The 22,313-nt window shown below is 38.2% G+C and overlaps 1 protein-coding gene across 1 annotated transcript in view; it reads left to right on the forward strand.

Moving 5' to 3' along the window:
* Nucleotides 1-7,050: 7,050 nt before the first annotated feature.
* The window catches only part of LOC145263876 (homologous-pairing protein 2 homolog), a 197,314-nt gene continuing 182,051 nt past the window's right edge, over nucleotides 7,051-22,313 (forward strand). The window contains exon 1 of the mRNA XM_080120956.1: nucleotides 7,051-7,198. Coding sequence (XP_079977082.1) covers nucleotides 7,126-7,198 — 73 coding nt within the window. The 5' untranslated portion in view covers nucleotides 7,051-7,125. The remainder of the gene's footprint in view (nucleotides 7,199-22,313) is intronic.

A 22,313-nucleotide genomic window follows, 5' to 3' on the forward strand; every position in this document is an offset into this window, starting at 1 on the left:
AACTTATGCATGTCAGTACAGTTGGGGAAGTAGTGACCTGGAATGGAATTCCAAAGTCTAGCAGTTCTAGGGAAAAAACTACCAGATTTGCGACTCTCTTTTGAACCCTGTCAAGGAGCGAGAGACTAGTAGCCAATGCACCAGCCCAAATATGACAGCAATACTCAATACATGGGCGAATGGTGGCCTTATAGAGGTACAGGATACTTTCGGGTGTTAGAAGTTTTCTAGCACGGTAGAGAGAGCCCACCTTCCTCGCAGCGGCCCTGGCAATGCCCTCGATGTAATTGTTCCAACTCATGTTTCCTGTGAACGTTAGGTCAAGGAGCTTGAAAGACGTACTCTCAGATAAAGAGTCGTTGGCCATTGCTATAGGTGGTAGAGAAGGTTTCTTGTAATTATTGAATGAAACCAGTTTAGTCTTGGCGGCATTGAACGTGACCATTCATTTTTGTCCCCATTCCACTACTGATTGGAGGTCATCCTCTAGTGTTTCTGCCATTACTTTAGATATATGTTCATTTGTTTTCCTGTCGTGCCTGCTATAGAGTGTGGTGTCATCAGCATATATACCCATCTCAGAGGCAATTTTGTCGGGGAGGTCATTTATGAATATCAGGAACAGTAGAGGTCCAAGGATAGATCCCTGGGGCACTCCCGCATTTATATCATATTGTTTAGATGTACGACCGTCGAGGACAACCTGGATTTTTCTCTTATCTAAGAAGGATTTAATTATGTTAAGTATTCTACCAGTGATACCGTATGATCTAATCTTCCTGGGGAAACCCTCATGCCATACCTTGTCAAAAGCCTTAGATATATCTAGAGCTACCGCTCTGCCCTCTCCCGCTTTGTCCAGTGAATGGTATATGCGTTCAAAGATTACAGTGAAGATGTCTGCCGTGGAACGGGCTTGTCTAAATCCGTATTGTTGGTCGGTCAGAAGTTTAGCATCTGTAAGGTGCTGGACTAGAGCATGGTTAATTAAGATCTCAAATATTTTGGCAAAAAGTTGGAGGAGGCTAATAGGGCGATAATTTAATGGGGCAGTTCTTTCGCCAGAATTCTTGAATACTAGAACCACAGAAGCAGTTAAAACATTGCAGAAGAGGATTTTGACAGATTCCCACACAGGACATCCGGGGATAAATCGGATGAAATCTCTAATGAGAAGCTACGTATACTGGCGTAACATGGACATCGACATAGCTACAACAATAAATAGATGTGAAGGATGCCAGTTAGCGGCAAAATCCCCACCTATAGTAAAGAAACCTTGGCCGAAAACCGACCACCCATGGTTGAGAATCCACATGGACTTCGCTGGTCCAGTAGGAGAAAATTACTACTTAATTGTAGTAGATAGTTATACAAAATGGCCTGAGGTAATGCGTTGCAGGAATCCAACGACGAACAACTCAAAAGGATTCCTACACGAGTTATTTGCACGATTTGGTGTACCAGACACACTGGTCACTGACAATGGAACTCAATTCACATCCACAGACTTTAAGGAATTTTGAGACACGTTCCAAGTAAAGCATATCACTAATCCGCCGTATCATCTAAGATCGAACGGCCTCGCTGAGAGGTTCGTGGACACGTTAAAACGAGCGTTGAAAAAAATCCATTGGGATACCAACGGAAAAAGCTTTGCAACAATTTTTGCAAATATATAGGATAACACCGCACCCTAATACCCCGTCAAACATATCACCAGCTGATTTAATGTTTGCCAGAAAGGTGAAATCAGCGTTTGATAAACTATTGCCAAGGCAGGCAATTGTCCGAAACACTACACACATGATAAGAAAGAAATATAACTCGGGAGATCGAGTATATTTCAAGTGTTACAGGAATAACACTTCTTACTGTGAATGTGGAGTAGTGGATAAACGCATTGGTGATTATACATACATGATTAAAGGTCCACAAAATATACATAAAAGGCACCTGAACCAAATAAAAAAACGTCACATTCAAGATGGTGATTATACAACAGCAATCGAAGAGGAGGAAACCATGGACATCATATACGAATCCTTTAATTTGGAACCGCCTCAATATACACCTGAACCCCGAAGATCAGGTAGAAAAAGAAAGTTTAATGAACCATTAATGTTAAATCCCAAGAGAAAAAGATATTGAAATCTGTACGACTTCAAATCTTGAGAGGAGGGTGTTGTGGTGGCACACATTCATTTGCATATGTGGATAGTAATTACACATAAATAGGAAGATTCAGTTAGTCTGAGTGTGTATTCACCAGAAGCCACTGAAGGCCGCCGAGAGCAGATATGTTTCTCCAGCAAAGTCTCTCTTATTTGACACCATTATGTAAATATCCTGTAAATATACCTTTTCCTAATACACTTCTTATTTGATCTACCTTTGTTTGTTGAGTCATCATTTGTATTGCTTACTACGTTACTTGTTTCAACCTGCAAACTTAACATAGACATATATATATATATGTATGTATGCATGTATATATATTTATATATATGTATATATATATTTGTATATATATGTATATATATATTTGTATATATATATATATATATATATATATATATATAAATATACATATATACAAATATATATATACAAATATATATATATATATACATATGTATAAGGAATGAAAAAATGTACCAGCGGTGGTTGACGTTATGTTTAAAGAAAAAATAGAAAAAACCGAATGAAATTATTAAAAAATCAACGTTTCGTCCTTGTCTCAGAGGACATCTTCAGGATAATTGAAATAAAAATGTGATAAAAGAAAAAGTCATAGATCGTGCGAAAAAAGACAGTTTTTTAAAATCCAACCCATGTCGGGAAAGGACGAATATGTGTGCGTATGGGAAGGTTGTTTGATGTCTATATATACAATTTTAAAGTACATTTAAAATAAATATGTACATTTTTTTTTCTTCTGCGAAACTACTCATTTTCCTGAAACATTCAAAGAAAAACGGCTAGCCAGGATCCACCCTGATACCTTGCTCTTTGATTATTATTTTCCCTATGCTAGGGGTTAAATGAGTGATCGTGTTCTGCACAATGGCAAAAGAGTGCATTTAGGGCGTTACCATTCCTCATATAAGAGATATGAGGAATGGTAACGCCCTAAATGCACTCTTTTGCCATTGTGCAGAACACGATCACTCATTTAATTTAGATCAAGCGAAAATTATTAAATACGTGATAGATAGAGCTAAAAGAAGACTTTTAGAATCAGCACTAATTTTGAATACTAATACTATTACGCAAAGAAAAGGCTTCTACCATTTAACCCCTAGCATAGGGAAAATAATAATCAAAGAGCAAGGTATCAGGGTGGATCCTGGCTAGCCGTTTTTCTTTGAATGTTTCAGGAAAATGAGTAGTTTCGCAGAAGAAAAAAAAAAATGTACATATTTATTTTAAATGCACTTTAAAATTGTATATATAGACATCAAACAACCTTCCCATACGCACACATATTCGTCCTTTCCCGACATGGGTTGGATTTTAAAAAACTGTCTTTTTTCGCACGATCTATGACTTTTTCTTTTATCACATTTTTATTTCAATTATCCTGAAGATGTCCTCTGAGACAAAGACGAAACGTTGATTTTTTAATAATTTCATTCGGTTTTTTCTATTTTTTCTTTAAACATATATACATATATATATATATACATGTACATATATACACATGCATAAACACACACACACACACACACACACACACACATATATATATATATATATATATATATATATATATATATATATATATATATATATATACAGGGATGACGATCGAGAAGAAGGAAGCGGAACAAATGGAGAGGAAGGAGAATAGGGAGAAGAAAGAGGATGAAAAAGAAACCGACGCGTGGCAGTTGCCCAGTGACGTTCGACGAACGCATGAGTCTGTTTTCTTTTTTACTCCTAAGCGAATCTTGAAAAAAAACTGGTATTCGTGCCAAAGAGCATTACAAATGAGTTTTCTGATATTCTGTATTGACGGCGAGTAGCTGTTTTAGTTACGTAAATTGTTAAAATAAATACCTTTTCCTTCATCAAGAAAAGTAGTGTTGACGTTAGCCGTTTTCTTAGGTACTCTCTGCATACAACGTGTTGGGACCGTTATAGAGAACTAGACGATGATTTGGAACCGTTAGATAGACTGGATTACGTTACGGTTGTCCGGTTCGCGATATTATATAGGATATTGTAGATGCCTAATGCGTCTGAGAGATTGCTCCTTTGCGTAAGAACACTGACGTAAAATCCAAAACTGAAAATGGTTGATATTTCCTGGTTCGTTTCCAGAGAAATCTGAAGATTTTTCACCGTTGCTGTGAGACATATTTTACTCGCTATGGATTCTCATCGTCATCTCCATTGACAGAAACAGCCGTACAACTCGTTAAAGTAGTTGATAACGTATAATTGTGAAGGTAGTCATAGTGGTGATGTGGCAGTTGCAGTTGGTATTTTCTTCTTCCTTCTCGTAATGGCTTTAATAAAGAAACAAAAAATAAATCCATTAATTCTTCTGAGATTTGGATTTACTTTGTTTTTCATGCCAAACAAGGCATATTACAACTTGTAACGTAAAGGAATCGCCATTTATCAAGGCCCAGGGGTCACTTAACGATGAGGGTTGATGAGTGTACGGTAGTCAATGGGACAATATCGCAATAATCGTTAGTAGTGGAAACTTTGTAAATTGGATTACTTAAGGGGATGGCTCATGAGGAACTTGTTTACGTTGGACTTGAAGACGACCATATTGCCGTCAGCTGGAAAACAGGGAAACAGAAGAGGGCTACACAAGCGTGCAGTTCTAAGAAAGAAGATTTGTTCATGGGATCTACATTTAGGATTAGACACATATAAAGAGTGAGGGAAATTATTGATAGTGTTTTCCGTGAACGTTTAGCAAAGTGGACCATAGAGTGGAGCTCAGACGAGCACTTGCCATGAACATAACGATAGCTTTCAAAACGTTTCTTCTGTAAGAAAGAACTTGCAGAAAAGAGAAAAGAGCATCCCCTACTGGGCAACGGAGTCTATTTTTAACTCTGTCAAGGCAGAATAATGGGCTTCTAGCTACTTTTTGGAATCGTGTCTAACAGAGCACTGTTGTGAGTTAAGCATGTTCACATTATATTCAAACTATCTATCTAGTGGTTTCAACAGTGAAGGGGTGGAATTTTGCCGCTTATACGGTTATTCAATGGTATGTACATCTAGGGGGGCACAAGTGCTATGAGTTCATCAGATCACATTGCATTAAAGTACATGTAAAACTAGGAGAGGAGTGCAACATTGGCGCGATGGTATAGAGCTTGGCCGATAGTGCAGGACTAATTATATTTCAAACGCTTTTTTTTTAACCCTATTTAAAAATAAGAAACTAGTGAACGATACGCCAGCTCATATGTGTCAACATATGTGCATGGGCGAATTGTGGCTTTGTAAAGATGTGGGATATTCTCTGGTGTGAGTAATTTTCTAGCACGATAGGGGGAGCTTACCTTATTTGCAGCAGCCTTAGCAATATCCTCAATGTATTTGTTCCAATTCATGTGACTGTTAAGCCGAGGAGTTTAAAAGATGAGCTCTCATGGTAATCAATGGTTGAGAATGATTTTTGTAGTTGTTAAAGGAAAGAAGCTTAGCCTTAGTAGCATTAAGTGTTACCATCCATCACGTACTAAGTAGTAATACTTAATCGAGTGCATTACGTTGAACTGCACCTTCTCCTTTCAATCGTCGTACGGGTGAAATGAAGGTGAAGGTCGAACGACGACATTACAAATTTGCATGCGTAACGGAATAGCTACTAATTCATGTTCAAAGTAAATTGTAAGATAAACGTTTTGGTTTCGATTCTTGGTGGTGGCGCACGAGTCATTTTTTTTTTTTTTTTACTTTTTAAATCATTACTATATATTGGGTTCAATATCTATATATCTGTAAAAGTGAAATTATCTGTATGTGTGTGTGTCCGTGTGTGTACATTTCCCAACCAAACTACTCTGTTAATTTTCAGTCTACAGACTCGAGATTTGACATAAGGGGTATTGAGATTTAGGATAATCTTTTTAATCGGTTTTGGGCCAGAAATTTGACTGTCAAAGGGTTAAAGTTAACGATTTGACCTTTGAAAACTCTACCAAATTCCTCCGCCAATTTTAGGTCTACAGACCTGAAATTTTAGATGTAGGTTACTCGGACATAGCTCAAACTTTTTAATTTGAATTGAGTCCAAAACGATAAATGTTAAGGGGTCAAAATTGAGGTCAAAGTTAAACAATTTGACCTCTGCGGTCTCTAGCAAATTACTAAGCCAATTCTTCGTCTAAACATTTGAAATTCTACATAAAGTTTATTCAGACATGGGGCAGGCATTTTAATCGTATTTTTTTTTTTTTGGCCGAAGAATTAACTGCCAAGGGGTCAAAGTTCAAAAGATTTTACCTTTGAGGTCTCTAGCAAACTATACAGCCAATTTCGGGTTTAAACATTTGAAATTTTACATAAAGGACATTCAGACATACGGCAAACTTTTAAATCGGTTTTGGGGCGAAAATTTGGCTGCCAACAGGTAAAAGTTGAAAGAGTTGACCTTTTCAACTGGACCAAACTCCTCCATCAATTTTTGGTCTAAACACTTGAAATTTTAGATGTAGGTTACCTGGACATGAGTAAAACTTTTTAATATATATATACATATGCACATAAAGTTATGAACAGAACATAGGTCCCGGGCAAAGCCGGCTGAACTTCTAGTATAATAATAAATACGAAATCTGCATTAATTAAAATATCATATTTAAGCGTATTTTACGATCGGGCAATGCCAGGCGGCCTGCTATATATAATGAAGTCTGCCTATCAATATGAGCTTTCCACATCATTGTATTTCTATATGATCTGCGCGCTCTTCTTTTATCATCAGACCTGTCAATCGCTAACACCTGTTGGCGCGTTTTTTTTTTGTCTTGTTGCAAGCGTCACAACAGTAAGAGAAGCGGGATCTTTTTTTTTTTTTTTTTTCTCGGGAGGAAAGAGAGTTCAATTACCGACAACTCATCGGCTGGTGGATGAGGGAGAATACTCATGCAATGCGTACAAATTACGAGCGTTAAAACTGGTAACAGTGAACTACAACAAAAGGAAAACATTTTTGCAGGTAGACATATTCCGTATAGTCAACGTAATATATATATATATTAGCTTCTATATTTCTTTTCAGCTTAATTGCCCAGTTTTTTTAATTTAATTCATGCCTGGCCAAGTTACTGTTGTAAAATCTAAATGTTACGAAGTTCAGGATCTATTCAAAATATATAAGCAGAATATTGGTTTTCTTTCCTTTCCTCCTCAAAGAAGGGAAAGCTCACTAACGACCACAAATGTAAGGAGTGCCCCCCCCCTACCCCAATGACCCGGCACAGTAAGGTTAAAATTCGCTTAGCGGCACCTGCATGGTGGTCGAAGAGATCCATTTTCCACCACACCGAAATCTAATTTTTAGCTAAGTACATTTTTTTTGTATTTTCTTTGCACACTTTATCTTCTTATATTTTATTCTATCCTTTTTAAACCAAACAAATCTAACCCTTCTATTTTATTTTATTTTATTTTATTTATTTATTTTGTTATTTATTTTTTGTTTTTTCTCGATGTAATTTTTATCTTATTTCTCAGACATCTTGACCCTTCTTGATTCACTTATTTTAAAAACAATTTCCTGACTAATTTCTTTTTTGCCATGTCACATCGACGTAGTAATGCGGAGGGGGAATCCCTATTTAGCTTATTTAGATGACAGAAGAACTTTATTTAAGTACAATACTTAATAGTAACAGCCATGGTAAGGTGCAAAAAAAAAAAAAAAAGTGCCACCTAATTTAACTTTTAGTATTCGTTCCTAAATATGCAGTATCTTAGCTGTGATACTAGAGCTGTTCTTCCTGAGTGGATGCTATGCTCTCTGCGTTACTTTAATGTCTTCCTATAAATACGAAATACGGAATTCCGATCCACCATGAACCAGTTCTTGTAACTGGAACAAACATCTAACTGCTAGCTACGGAATCCCAATATACATTTTTACCTCCAAGACGATTACCTGTCTAGCCTGCATGCGCAAAAAAAAAAAAAAAAAAAAAAAAAAAAAATTACCTGCCACTCTAAATCCTAATGTAGATCTGTTTCTTGTAAATTAATAACCCCTATCCCTTGAAGGCTAACAATCTGCTCCTTTCCCACCAAACCGCCACTTAACTCTTACATTTCACTCCGTTTTGTACTAATTCGCACCTACTAAAACCAGCCCATATATCTATTTACCAAATTACACATGACTCAAAACTTACTGTTTTACCCGTACTATACTGCACTCGCATCTCATGCCCTGCTATCATCTAAAATATAGTTTTGGCACAACTCGTGGTTCAATTCTTAACACCTACTCACACTTTAATATTATACTAGACCCAAGCTCACATGAAAAAAAAAAAAAAATAAATAAATAAATAAAAAAAAAATAAAAAAGGAAAAAAAAAAAAAAAAAAAAAAAAAAATATAATAAAAAATATAAACAAAAGTGTAAGCCTCAAACCACATTATCTCCTAACAAGCCTCCTTACAATCATAGTTGCTTACACTGCATGAGCACTACTCAACCCCTTTATCCACTAACAATGAAATAACAATATCCCTAATCCACTTTGAGGAGTGTAACTATTAGCAGATATAACCCCTACAAACTAACCCAATAACATTAACTAACCTCGCGGGGTCGCAGAAATACCTGGATTAGAACCCAGGCGCGGAGCAAACCCTCTCAGTGGTGACGGACCCAGTGAATCTTCCAGATCATCCGTCTAGGAGAAGGAAAACTCTGAAACTAAACCAGAGAGGAGGGAGGCCTCTTCAGTCTTGGATGACAACCTTCCTAGAGCTGGTGACTCAAACAAATTACCGGTTTGCAATACCTAAATTGCTTAAGGAGTAGATAGGTCCTGCCTATCGCCCGGCTTCCATACTCCTTCTTTGCCTATTAGTCAGGCGCAGAGATACTATCACAGTGATTCGACAGAAACACCCATTGGTAGATCTTGTTTCTTGTCTAGGGCAATGAACGCCGTTTCCCCCACTCCCGACACACCCCAGTCCTTAAGCTGGGCACTTGAGAATGCTTGAGTACCACATATGCCTGAGCAATTAGATTGGGTTGACCTTCCTCTGATGGGTTGAGGGTACCGGATTGACAGTTACTGGCTGCTGTTTCCGACTGGTAGTACAGGAGCCCTAACTCTTTGGTAGCGCTTAGAGCGGCTGCTCCATCAACAGTTGAATAATATCGGGTTGTTTGCAGTGCCATGGCGCGCATGGAAAGGGACCCTGCACTCATCCCCGGTGGGCTTTCCTGAGGCCACAGTCCTAGTTGATGGAGGGTCAGCTGATGGTCTACTTGTGATGCATGTGTGATATTCTGCATAACCTCCTGTTCGGCTTCCCCTAACCCAACTGAAACTCGTTAAAAAACATGATGACAGTACAATCTAAAAACAAGCTTAAACCAGGCTTAGGGACAAACAAATCCAACTTGCCTCCTCCCTTGAGGCTTGCATTCACAAATATCCGTGGGCTTAGAACTAACTTAGCTGATGTTGAAGCATTTCTCCTAACAAATAACCCGGATATCTTAGCACTAAGTGAGACTAACCTACACTCCTCCATCCCCTCTAACTACTTTAACATGCCTGGATATCTCCCACTCTGCCGTAAGGACTCTGACAGACATATGCACGGACTTGGAGTTTACATTCGTAATACCCTTCCCTTGACTAGAGAAACAAACCTAGAAACAGATGATCAAGCTTTTATGTGCTTTAGACTTATCATGCAACACAACATTAGCTACTTTTACTTTCTCTACCGCTCTCCCTCGACCCAAGACTGCACCATAATAAACAAAGTATCTGACAGCATAGACACAGCACTCTCCTTTGACACTAGCGCCCAAGTACATGTATTTGGTGACTTTAATGTCCATCACAAAAACTGGCTTGGATTCTCTACTTATACAGATGCAGCAGGCAGCGCAACTCATAGCTTCTCTGTATCTCACTCCCTATCGCAAATTGTTACTTTCCCAACCCGCTTCCCTGATCAGGAAGAGCAACACGCATCACTATTAGATCTGTTTTTGACCACAGTTCCTGATGATTGTGTAACGAAAGCCGACAGCCCACTTGGGAACGCTGATCATGCGGTAATAATGGTTGAAATCGCCCTAAACTCCAGACCCAAAACTGAAGAGCCAGTGCTCAAAACAACGAGATATTATAAAAAGGCTGACTGGGAAGCTATCAGAGATCTTATCAGAGACGCCCCATGGGGAAATATTTTTTCTCTTCCTGCTGAACAGTGTGCAACTGAGACCACTGAATGGTTCAAAACTGCAATCGAAGCGCATGTTCCCATGCGGAAATTCTATAGCAAGCCCCACTCTCCCCAATGGTTTACTTCGACTTGCGCAACTGCCATTGCTCAAAGGCAGCATGCATTCCGCAGGTTTAACCGACATAAGTCCAGTTCAAACAGACAAAAGTACATAGAAGCTAGAAGTAACGTTAAGAAAGAAATAGCGACAGCTAAGAGGGAATTTACGGAAACCACTACAAAACGCATCGAAGCACAAAAATTAGGAACTCGTGACTTCTGGAAAATCTACAACAGTGTAGTAAATAATGGGCAATCAACAATTCCCCCACTAACCAACAATCACGAGGTTCTTTGCTCAGCAACCGAGAAGGCTAACATGCTTGCCAGTCGGTTTGCCTCCAACTCTACACTGGACCCTCTAAACCACCCCCTACCCGACTTTCCTATGCGGACAGACGCCACGCTAGACGATCTGGAAATCACCCCTGCTCAGGTGCATGCTATCATAAAAAACCTTGACACTTCCAAAGCATGTGGACCCGACCTCATCCCAGCTGTGCTATTAAAAAAGTGCTCAGCCGAAGTAGCTCCAGTTCTCTCCAAACTCTACAACAAATGCCTTAATGAATCTTGCTTTCCGAGCTGTTGGAAAACTGCTTCTGTTGTACCAGTATTCAAGAATTCTGGCGAAAGAACTGACCCATTAAATTATCGCCCTATTAGCCTCCTCCCACTTTTTGCCAAAATATTTGAAACCTTAATTAACCATGCTCTAGTCCAGCACCTTACAGATGCTAAACTTCTGACCGACCATCAATATGGATTTAGACAAGCCCGTTCCACGGCAGACATCCTCACTGTAATCTCTGAACGCATATACCATTCACTGGACAAAGCGGGAGAGGGCAGAGCGGTAGCTCTAGATATATCTAAGGCTTTTGACAGGGTATGGCATGAGGGTCTCCTCAGGAAGATTAGATCTTACGGTATCACTGGTAGAATACTTAACATAATTAAATCCTTCTTAGATAAGAGAAAAATCCAGGTTGTCCTCGACGGTCGTACGTCTAAACAATATAATATAAATGCGGGAGTGCCCCAGGGATCTATCCTTGGTCCTCTGCTGTTCCTGATATTCATAAATGACCTCCCCGACAAAACTGCCTCTGAGATGGGTATATATGCTGATGACACCACACTCTATAGCAGGCACGACAGGAAAACAAATGAACATATATCTAAAGTAATGGCAGAAACACTAGAGGATGACCTCAAATCAGTAGTGGAATGGGGACAAAAATGGATGGTAACGTTCAATGCCACCAAGACAAAACTGGTTTCATTCAATAATTACAAGAAACCTTCTCTACCACCTATAGCAATGGCCAACAACTCTTTAGCTGAGAGTACGTCTTTCAAGCTCCTTGGCCTAACGTTCACAGGAAACATGAGCTGGAACAATTACATCGAGGGCATTGCCAGGGCCGCTGCGAGGAAGGTGGGCTCTCTCTACCGTGCTAGAAAACTTCTAACACCCGAAAGTATCATGTACCTCTATAAGGCCACTATTCGCCCATGTATGGAGTATTGCTGTCATATTTGGGCCGGTGCATCGGCTACTAGTCTCTCGCTCCTTGACAGGGTTCAAAAGAGAGTCGCAAATCTGATAGGCCCTAAACTGGCATCAAAACTTCAGCCTCTGTCCCATCGTCGAAACGTTGCATCCCTCTGCCTGTTCTACAAGTATTATAATGGTGAATGCTCTGAAGAACTGCAAGCACTTGTGCCCCCACGACGTGAACACCCTCGACAGACCCGACAAGCTACACAATCCCACCCCCACACTGTAGAGATCCCTAGATGTAAAAGATCCTTCTACTCCAGTAGTTTCTTCCCCAGAACTGCTAGACTTTGGAATTCCATTCCAGGTCACTGCTTCCCCAACTGTACTGACATGCATAAGTTCAAGTGCAACGTGAACCAACATCTCGCTGCCCTAATCCCTACATAGTACCCCAGTAGATGTTTCCCTTGATAGTAGCCCCCTACATTAAAGTGGCAATGTGCCTTGTTTGGGGTGAAAATGTAATAAAAAAAAAAAAAATAAAAATATATATATATATATATATATATATATATATATATGTGTGTGTGTGTGTGTGTGTGTGTGTGTGTGTGTGTGTGTGTGTGTGTGTGTGTGTGAATATATATACCGTCTATTCATTACCCACGCAGCATCAGCCGTATAGCGCAATGGTGAGAAGCCTTGACTGTGATTTGGGCGGTCGGGTTTCGATCTGTTTAGCCGCACTGATGAGCTGTGAAACAGCGAAACAGTACTGTATGTGGATGACTATATATATACGGTAACAGTCAACTAGGTAGACATATTCCGTATATTCAACGTGAGATAGATATATATATATATATATATATATATATATATATATATGTGTGTGTGTGTGCGTGTGTGTGTGTGTGTGTGTGTGCGTGCATATATACATATGCATGTATATATATATATATATATATATATATATATATATATATATACTAGCATTTCAGCCCGGCGTTGCCCGGGTGTTTGGATGTGTATGTTGAGCAAAAAAAAAAAAGTGGTAGTAGGAAGGCAGGCTCAAACTCGTACCGCAAAGGAGGAAAACAACGAGGTAAAACTTAACGTTTTTGCTGTTACGACCACCGCCAAACCGGAAGCGATATTTTTTTTAAATTAAGGCTAGACAATCTAAAGGAGAGGATAACTTTCAAAAATATCGGCGAAAATGTGACCCCCCCCCACCTGTAGAAAAGTGCCTAGTTGAAGGGGAAGATATTAATGTTTTTAGCCAATTTTTCGATATTTGTCGAACTTTAAAACGGTACTGATCTTGGTAAAATCCGTCGCCTCTATTGAAAGTTCAAAGCAGACATGCAAACAGACATACATACATACATTTATATATTGGTAACTAAAAATTTTCGACCCAAACTGATGAAAAAGCTTGCCCTATCTCTGAATAACCTTTATATAAAATTTCAAATATTTAGACCAGAAATTGTCTGAGTAATTTGGAAGAGACCGCAGAAATCAATTATTTTTAACTTTGACCCCTATTATGACCTCTTAACATTTATTGTTTTGGGCTCAAATCAATTATTAAGTTAGATCCATGTCCAAGGAACCTATATCTAAAATTTCAAGGGCGTAGACCCAAAATTGTCGGAGGAGTTTGGTAGAGTTCTCAAAGGTCAAATCGCTGAACTTTGACCCCTCAATCGCTAAATTTCTGTCCGAAAACCGACCACATCGATTTTTCCAAATCTCAGTACCCTGTATATCAAATTTCGAGTCTGTAGACTAAAAATTGATAGAGTTATTGCGTAGGGAAATGTACACAGACACACACACAGACACTTTCACTTTTATATATATATAGATATGCACACACACACACACACACATATAACGCAATCATAAACGGAAGACGTTTAAAATAAAGTTAGCGGGGTGAAGAGGAGAAAAGAACAAAATAATGGGGTGTCAGCTGACCGGTTTCGCCCTCGCTTTATCGAAGCTATATAGTGGGATTTGTTTTGGAGAATTAAAAAAAACACGAATGGGAATCGAAAATATGTACAAATAAAATCACGTTGCGTTACGTTATGTATGGGAAAATAAAAAAGAAAACTATTAAAATACAGCAACGTTATATGACTCGAAGATCCTAGAGACTAATCACGCTCAAACCCAAGAGGCATTCCTTCTGTTTACAGAGGGAAGGCCTTCTCAACCGAGAATATATATATATATATGCATCAATTTTTGGCATATATAAATTGAATAAAATTTTGAGCATAAGCCCTCCCCCTCAGCTCGCACGTATACGGGTAATCTAGAGGTCCAGTTTTTTAGCAACTTCAAGGCATAATCACGTTGATGCACCCGTACTTATCAGATCACCGAAGTTAAGCCATGTTGAGATGCGCGACCATTTAGGAATTCTATGCGCTTTCTTTGCTCTCCGCTTATTTCGGCATTGTTTCCAGTTGTCCTGAATCTCCACTTACCACTGTTATTAAACAATGCCGAATCTAGAGAGGTGTGGTTGAAGATTGCGCAACTCTTGCTACAAAAAATACCACGCGCAGGTACCCTTACAGTTGGTATCTGTAGTCTATCAAGACAGACGGAAGCTAGGACACACACACACACACACACACACATATATATATATATATATATATATATATATATATATATATATACTTTCAATTTGTCTTTACACAAGCAGTATTTGTTGCTGCACAGTCATGAGCATGTTTCGGTCTTCTAGTATTTAGTAACTAGAGACCTCATCAGCCAACAAAGTTTGAAAAATAGCAATCTCCAATTATATATATATATATATATATATGTGTGTGTGTGTGTATATATATATATATATATATATATATATATATATATATATACACACACGCATGTATGAAATTAATTGATAATATTTATTTTCAAAATATTATTTAGGGAATTTAAAAGAATCGGTCAATTTTAGCGACATTGTGACTTTCGATCGTTGAATACTCTCTCACTGTTTACTATGTATGCCCGTCGACATAGCATGAATTTGTGACATAGCATGAATCTTCCAAGCGATAGTAATTATCACTTTTTACACTGATGACTGCGTAAGTATAAAACACTAATATCTTTTTTTTATTATTCAATTTTTACCCCAAACAAGACACAGTGCCACTTTGAAGTAGGGAGCTACTATCGGGGACATAATTTGCAGGGGCACTATGAAGGGAGATGAGCAGCAAGATGTCTGTTCACATTGCACTTGAACTTCTGCATATCAGTACAGTTGGGAAAGCAGAATCCCGGAAGGGAGTTCCAAAGACCCGCAGTTCTGGAGAAGAAACTATTGGAGTAGAAGACCTTCTTACACCTAGGGATCTCTACTGTGAAGGGGTGGGACTTAGTTGCCAGTCGGATTTGTCGGCGGTAGTTACATCGAGGAGGTACAAGTGCTTGTAGTTCGCCAGAGCATTCACCATTAAAGTATTTGTAGAACAGAGAGAGGGATGCAACATTTCGTCGATGGGACAGAGGTATACGCCTAGATGACAGTTCAGGACCTATCAGGTTGGCGACTCTCTTTTGAACCCTGTCCTGGAGTGAGAGACAAGCAGCAGATGCACCAGCCCAAATATGACAACAGTACTCCATACGTGGGCGAATGGTGACCTTATAGAAGTACAGGCGCAAGTAATTTTCTAGCATGGTAGAGAAAGCTCACCTTCCTTGCAGCAGCCTTGGCAATGTTCTCAATGTATCTACTCCAGTTCCTGTTCCCTGTAAACGTTAGGCCGAGGAGTTTAAAAGAAGTACTTTCAGGTAATATGTTCTTGGCCATTGCTATTGGTGGTAGAGAAGGTTTCTTGTAATTATTGAAGAAAACAAGCTTAGTCTTGGCAGCATTGAATGTGACCATCCATTTTTGTCCCCATTCCACTACAGATTGGAGGTCATCCTCTAGGGTTTTGCCATGTCCTTAGATATGTGTTCATTTGTTTTCCTCTCATGCCTGTTATAGAGATGTTTAAAAAGCTTATATGTGTGTGTGTGTGTGTGTGTGTGTGTGTGTGTTTGAAGGAATAAAAGAATAAGAATAAGGTTGATTCTTTAATAATGCAAAGCTCAACATTGTTTTCGAGCTTATATAAAGTATCAAAAAAAGAATAAAACGAGACTATAAAAATATATACTAATGTATATAGACTTAGTCATTTGGAAAATGCCACAGAAACGTATGGAATGCTTCAGATTGCTTTTGCACCACCTTGCATGGATCAAGCATCAGTTTTTGAGTGGCATAAGAGATTCAAGGAAGGCGGGGAGTTTGTGAGGTATGATGAGAAGTATGGGAGGAGTAAGGAGGTCAGAACACTATTGATTGTGAGAGTTGATTGGCCAAATAAAGAATTTCATGTTTAAGGACCATCGTGTGTCTCTAGAGAAAAAAAGTGCACAATTTGATGTCAGTGTGGAAACTGTAAACACAAATATTCGCAAGAAACTGAAGATGCGGAAAATTTGCGCAAAGTTTGTCCTAAGGCTGCTTAGAGAAGATCAGAAAGAAAGACGACGTCATGACCAAGATGGGCATCAAGACAGTTCTTCACCCTCCTTATAGTTCAGACCTTGCTCCCTGTGACTTTTGGTTATTCCCTAAGCTCAGGGACATCCTTAGAGGCTGTGGTTATGAGACAATTGAGTAGATGAAAGAGTCTGTGACGAGGGTCATTGACACGCTAACACAAGGGGACTTCCATGGGGCCTTCCAGAAGTTACTGGAACGATACAACAAGTGCATTGCAGCCGGAGGAGATTACTTCAAAGGGGACTAGTGTTTCATATGTGTACTACCAATAAAAGTGCCCATACGAAAAAATTATTGAATCTTAAGGCACATCGTACGTAACTATAGGAATTGTATAGTAATAATGGATGGTGAATGACTTATTTCCAACTGTTCTTTCTGGTAAACATGTTGCCAGGACTTGCTGCTACATTTGATATTAAACATTTTACAGATTGTCCAGTGGATATATTTACACACTCTATTGTGTCGTATTGTATAGTAGCCGTCTCCCAGCAGAACCTTACAGCTGAATGTCAAGTGGTACACGCACACTGCTCTTTTTTTTATTTTACTTTTGTTAGTTTGAAGAGATCAAGGGGTTCCCTCCTGGAGCTAACACTTGATTCTGTTACAATTTAAATTTACATCCGAGGGCTTTTTTAAGAATAGACACATTTTTTTTTTGTTTTTTTTTTACGTGGGGATCACCACTTATCAAGGTCCATAAGCCACTCGGGGATAAGGTTATTTTGTGTACAATAATCAATGGGATAATATCGTAGTAATAGTTGGTATTGGAGATTTGATAAAGCGTCTTACTTAAGGGGGCGATAAATCAGAAATTTGTTTATGTTGGACTTGAAGACGTCCAAGTTGTAGTCAGGTGGGAAACAGGCAAACGGAAGAGAATTCCACAGGCGTGCATTTCTCAGAAAAAAGCTATGTTCATGGAATCTACGTTTTGATTTAGGCACAGCTAAAGAGTGGGGGAAATTACTGACAGTGGTTTTAGCTAGACGGGTGTTTATCATGAAGGATTGGCGAGGGGGAACAGAGATTGGAGCTCGGACGAGCACTTGATGCTGTTCCCTTTATGGCTACTATCTGTATTTTCTTATAGCTTGGTCCTCCAGGGATTGCTTCTAAGTATTCCTGAAGGTTCTTTTTTATTAGGCCAGTTGCTCCCGTCACAACCGGTAGAATATTTCTTTCTTTCAGAGACCATGTTGTTTTTAGATCATTTTTTAGGTCCTGATATTTTGTTATCTTTTCCCGTTCAGCTCTATTAAGGCCAAAGTCATTTGGAACTGTGACATTGATAATGAGGGCAGTTCTTTCAGGCTTGTTCCATATTACTATATCTGGTTTAATAGCCTTGTCTTTTATGTATCTACCCGCCTGTATGTCTTTGTCGTAGAACACTGTCACTTTTCCATTTGATGTTATCGGTGGTGGATCATGTTCCCAGATGTTCGACGACCTGTCTAGTTGCATCTCTTCACAGATCTTCCTGTGTAAGTATCTACATACTTTGCTGTGGAGGGCAGTGTAATGACCATCGGCTAGAAGGATCTTGCATCCATACGTTAGGTGGCTGATCGGCTTCTGTGTGGCAATTTATGTTGCCGTTTAAAAATGTTTAAATTTACCCAATAAAATATATGATCAACATTAACACCTTCCATAAGTTTATTCGGCATAACCCAATAGCTGAATAATATCGAAATAACATGACTTATTTTAAATCTAATATGATTTTCTATAAGCAAGATTTTCAACTTTCTATGAGTAACCTACTTAGTGGATTACTAGCCTCTTCTTAGAAATCCTTAAATCTGACGCATTGAAATTTAGATTCCCCCCCTAACTACTTTAAATATATTTGTGTCTCTATGACACGATCATATACTTGGTTCGAGTGAAGGCCGATTTTAGAAATATATATTCATTGTTTTCAATACTAGCCTGTCTATTAAAATTTAGATTACTCCCAACCACTTTAGATATATTTGTGCCAGAATTTGTCACGCGATTTTGATTCTAGACAATATCTAAAAGTTTGACGTTTAAGCTTAAGTGGTCTTAAAAAGAATATGAAATTCAGGGAATGTTACTTCATCGGAGTAAATAATAATAATAATAATAATAATAATAATAATAATAATAATAATAATAATAATAATACGATCTGGAACTTTTTGTAAGCACCACCAGGATCTTCAGCCAGTTCAAAAGGAATTTGGTATGAAAACGTGCACACTACTTAGTTATAAGAAAGGGAAAACTAGAGACGACAGAAGGCATGGAACTAACCAACCAAACGGAGATGAGAGCACTAGGGCAACAGGATGCCTATAAATACTTGGGAATTCTGGAAGCAGACACTATCAAAGCAACAGAAATGAAAAAGAGAATTGGAAAGGAATATCTCAGGAGAACAAGAAAACTCCTAAAAACGAAATTATATAGCAGAATCCTAATAAAAGATATAAATACATGGGCAGTATCACTAGTAAGATACTCTTGACCGTTCGTAGGGTGGACTAAAGAAGAACTGAGACAGCTAGATCAGAAGACCAGGAAACTCATGACCATGCATAATGCACTACACCCAAAAGACGGTGTTTACTGACTCTATGCGAAAAGTAAAGGCGGTGGGAGAGGACTGGTGTGTATAGATACTGTGTTAATGACACAAAAAAAAGGATTAGAAAAAATACATAATGCAAAATATTGAAAAGATAATTATGGCAGCGAGAGACACTGAAAAAATCAACAAAACAGAAAACAGAGAAACAAAAGATAAGACGAGAAAAGTAACATGGGAAGAGAACCAACTACAGAGAAGATTCATAAGAATGACAACAGATAAAGATAATGCACTTGGACATGGATGCGAAAAGGACACATAAACCGAGAAACTGAATCCCTAATAGCTGCAGCACAAAATAACTCCATAAGAACCAATCGCATCCAAGCAAAGATTGACAAAACACAAACAAACAGCAAATGAAGACTCTGTGGGCAAAGAGACGAAACGATAAACCATATAGTAAGTGAATGCAGCAAACTGATCCAAAAGAAATACAAGAACAGGCACGACCAAGTGGGAAGGGCAGTACACTGGGAATTGTGCAAATAACTACATCTCGAACGCACAGACAAATGGTACAAGCATAAGTCGGCAACAGTACTTGAAAACGAGAATCACAAAGTTCTATGGGACATGGACATACAAACATACAAACCCATCCAAACAAGAAGACTGGATGTCGTAATAATTAACAAGAAAGAAAAGTCTTGTCAAGTAGACTTTGTTGTCCCAGCTGACCACAGGGTGAATATCAAAGAAAAGGAGAAACGGAGCAAATACACAGAGCTAGCCATAGAGCTGAAAGGGATATAGATGATGAAGAAAATAAAGATAATACCTATAATCGTAGGAGCGCTAGAAACAATTCCGAAAACTTTGAAAAAAGAATGGGAGAAATTGGAATCAGAGGAATGGCTGGAAAGATACAACGAACAACAATAATGAAAACAGCTGAAATATTAAGGAAACCCCTTGGATGCGGAAACTAATGCACATGAGCCATATGCGTGGGCCAGACAAACTGCTGCAGAGGCAAAACATGAAGAAGCGTTACATGAAACCAAGAACATTTGAACCTTAATATCTACAAGTTCGCTATACCCTTTCCCATCCCCCATTGCCCATCACCGCCCCCCTCTAAAAGAGTCATGTCAAATAGTCGAGAAGGGTCAAGGGTGGGTGGAAAGACCGAGGAGAGAGCATTGACCAAACCTCGGCTGGACAAGTGCGAAGAGAACTGAAACCTTGAGGAGGCTTCTTGTCACTCAAATCTCGGGGAGACCAATGGCCGCTGCCTGCGAGAAATCAATGGTAATCGGCTGTTGCGATAATGTAAATTTATTTGCAAATGTTATCGAAAGAGGTGGAGACTACTGGAAAATCTGTGGAGACTTGTTGCTACTCAGCTTCTAGGGAACACCATAGGTTATTTTCAAGAAGAGATATTCGATTACCTGTATAACAGCTCCTGCTAATAATAATAATAATAATAATAATAATAAATCGCTTTAAATTACTGAAAAAAGCTTGAAATTTGCAAATATTTATTGGCTGAGGTATAATGCCTGTTATTACAATCTACAAATGTCAGGGGCATTTTAATTTTGCACAAAGAGTTTCAAAATTCGCTTTTTAACCCGTAACCTAACATTTTGATTCCTCTCGTCTAGCAGTTGTTTTCCAAAATTTCTAATAAACGGTTTATTAGTTTAGGAGTGTCTCCTGGATAACTCTATAAACATAAAAATAGACCTAACTTAGAAAAACACACACACACGCATGTATATAATTATTACGATCATAACATCATAATCTGCACATGTGAGCTTAAATGATGTACTTTAATTTCAACTTAGAGTGCTCAGCAATAGAAACCGACTTCTTAAAGGGGTTATTGCTATAATTATTTTTATTTTTAATAGCTAGAGACACTAGTGTTTCATCCTTTTGGGAATCATCAGTGCAGTAAGTTACGATTACAGCTGGTCAGGAGATTCGGACCTAGTCACGAAGCTATCTCTGACTCTATTATTAAGGAACAAACCACACGGCCAACGTTAACAATGAGAAATGCAGTTGAAATTAACATTTTTTTAAACGTCTACACAGAGGGATCTTATGATTATAACATCATGATCTGAAAATTTAACACAAAATAAGATCAATATAGGTGTACCCGTTATATATAAGGAACGTTTAAATTTTATATTTCTTTATAAAGCTATTGCTTTATTGAACTGGAAAATAAATTCATTAATATCAATATTTATCTTATATTCTCTTAAATTCCTTCACACATATATATATATATATATACACACATACACACACACACACACACACACACACACACACATATATATATATATATATATATATATATATATATATATATATATATATATATATATGTAAGTAAATTTTTGGTACAGCAAAATGGAAGGAGAAATTTCAGAGGAAACATAATTTAATTTAAATACCAAAAAACAAGAAATGGGCAGGTGAAATTATTAAAATTTTTAAAATTTCCTTAAGGCCTTATCGTCTGACCCTCTAAGAGGAAACGTCAGAATGATAAATTAAAAACTAAGAAAACGAATGAGGGAAGAAGGGAATTTTGGTTTCAGTTGGAAGAACAGTGGGGGGGAAAAAATATCTCACTGTTCAGGTGGTTTTAAATCAATGAATATCTCCAACTGATGTTTCAGAATCTTTTGTCTACACAGGCTAGGTCGAGAGTTGTTAATAACTAACGCCTCAATAATATTGAGATGATAGTTCGACCTCGCACTGTATAGAACAGAAAACCACCCATCGGAATATTGATCGGCACACCTATTTATACTCAACTTATTAATATAATAAAATCTACTATTGAACGTAAAATTACTACATTTAATAGTGGTAAACATATTGGTCCATCACGTTGTCCCATTTATCTAAAATTACCATGGTTGGGTCCTGTTGGCCTTCATATTGTTGAAAGGATTTCTTCTGCTACTCAACGTTGTTTTCCAGCTACTATGCTTAGAGTAGTTTACACAACTCGAACCTTTTTCTCTTCTTTTCGTAAAGATGTTTTGCCAACCATTCAAAAGAACTCTGTTGTT

Source organism: Euprymna scolopes, chromosome 39 (genome assembly GCF_053919585.1).
Source record: "Euprymna scolopes isolate OS-2025 chromosome 39, ASM5391958v1, whole genome shotgun sequence".
In the NCBI taxonomy this organism is placed as follows: Eukaryota; Metazoa; Mollusca; class Cephalopoda; order Sepiida; family Sepiolidae; genus Euprymna; species Euprymna scolopes.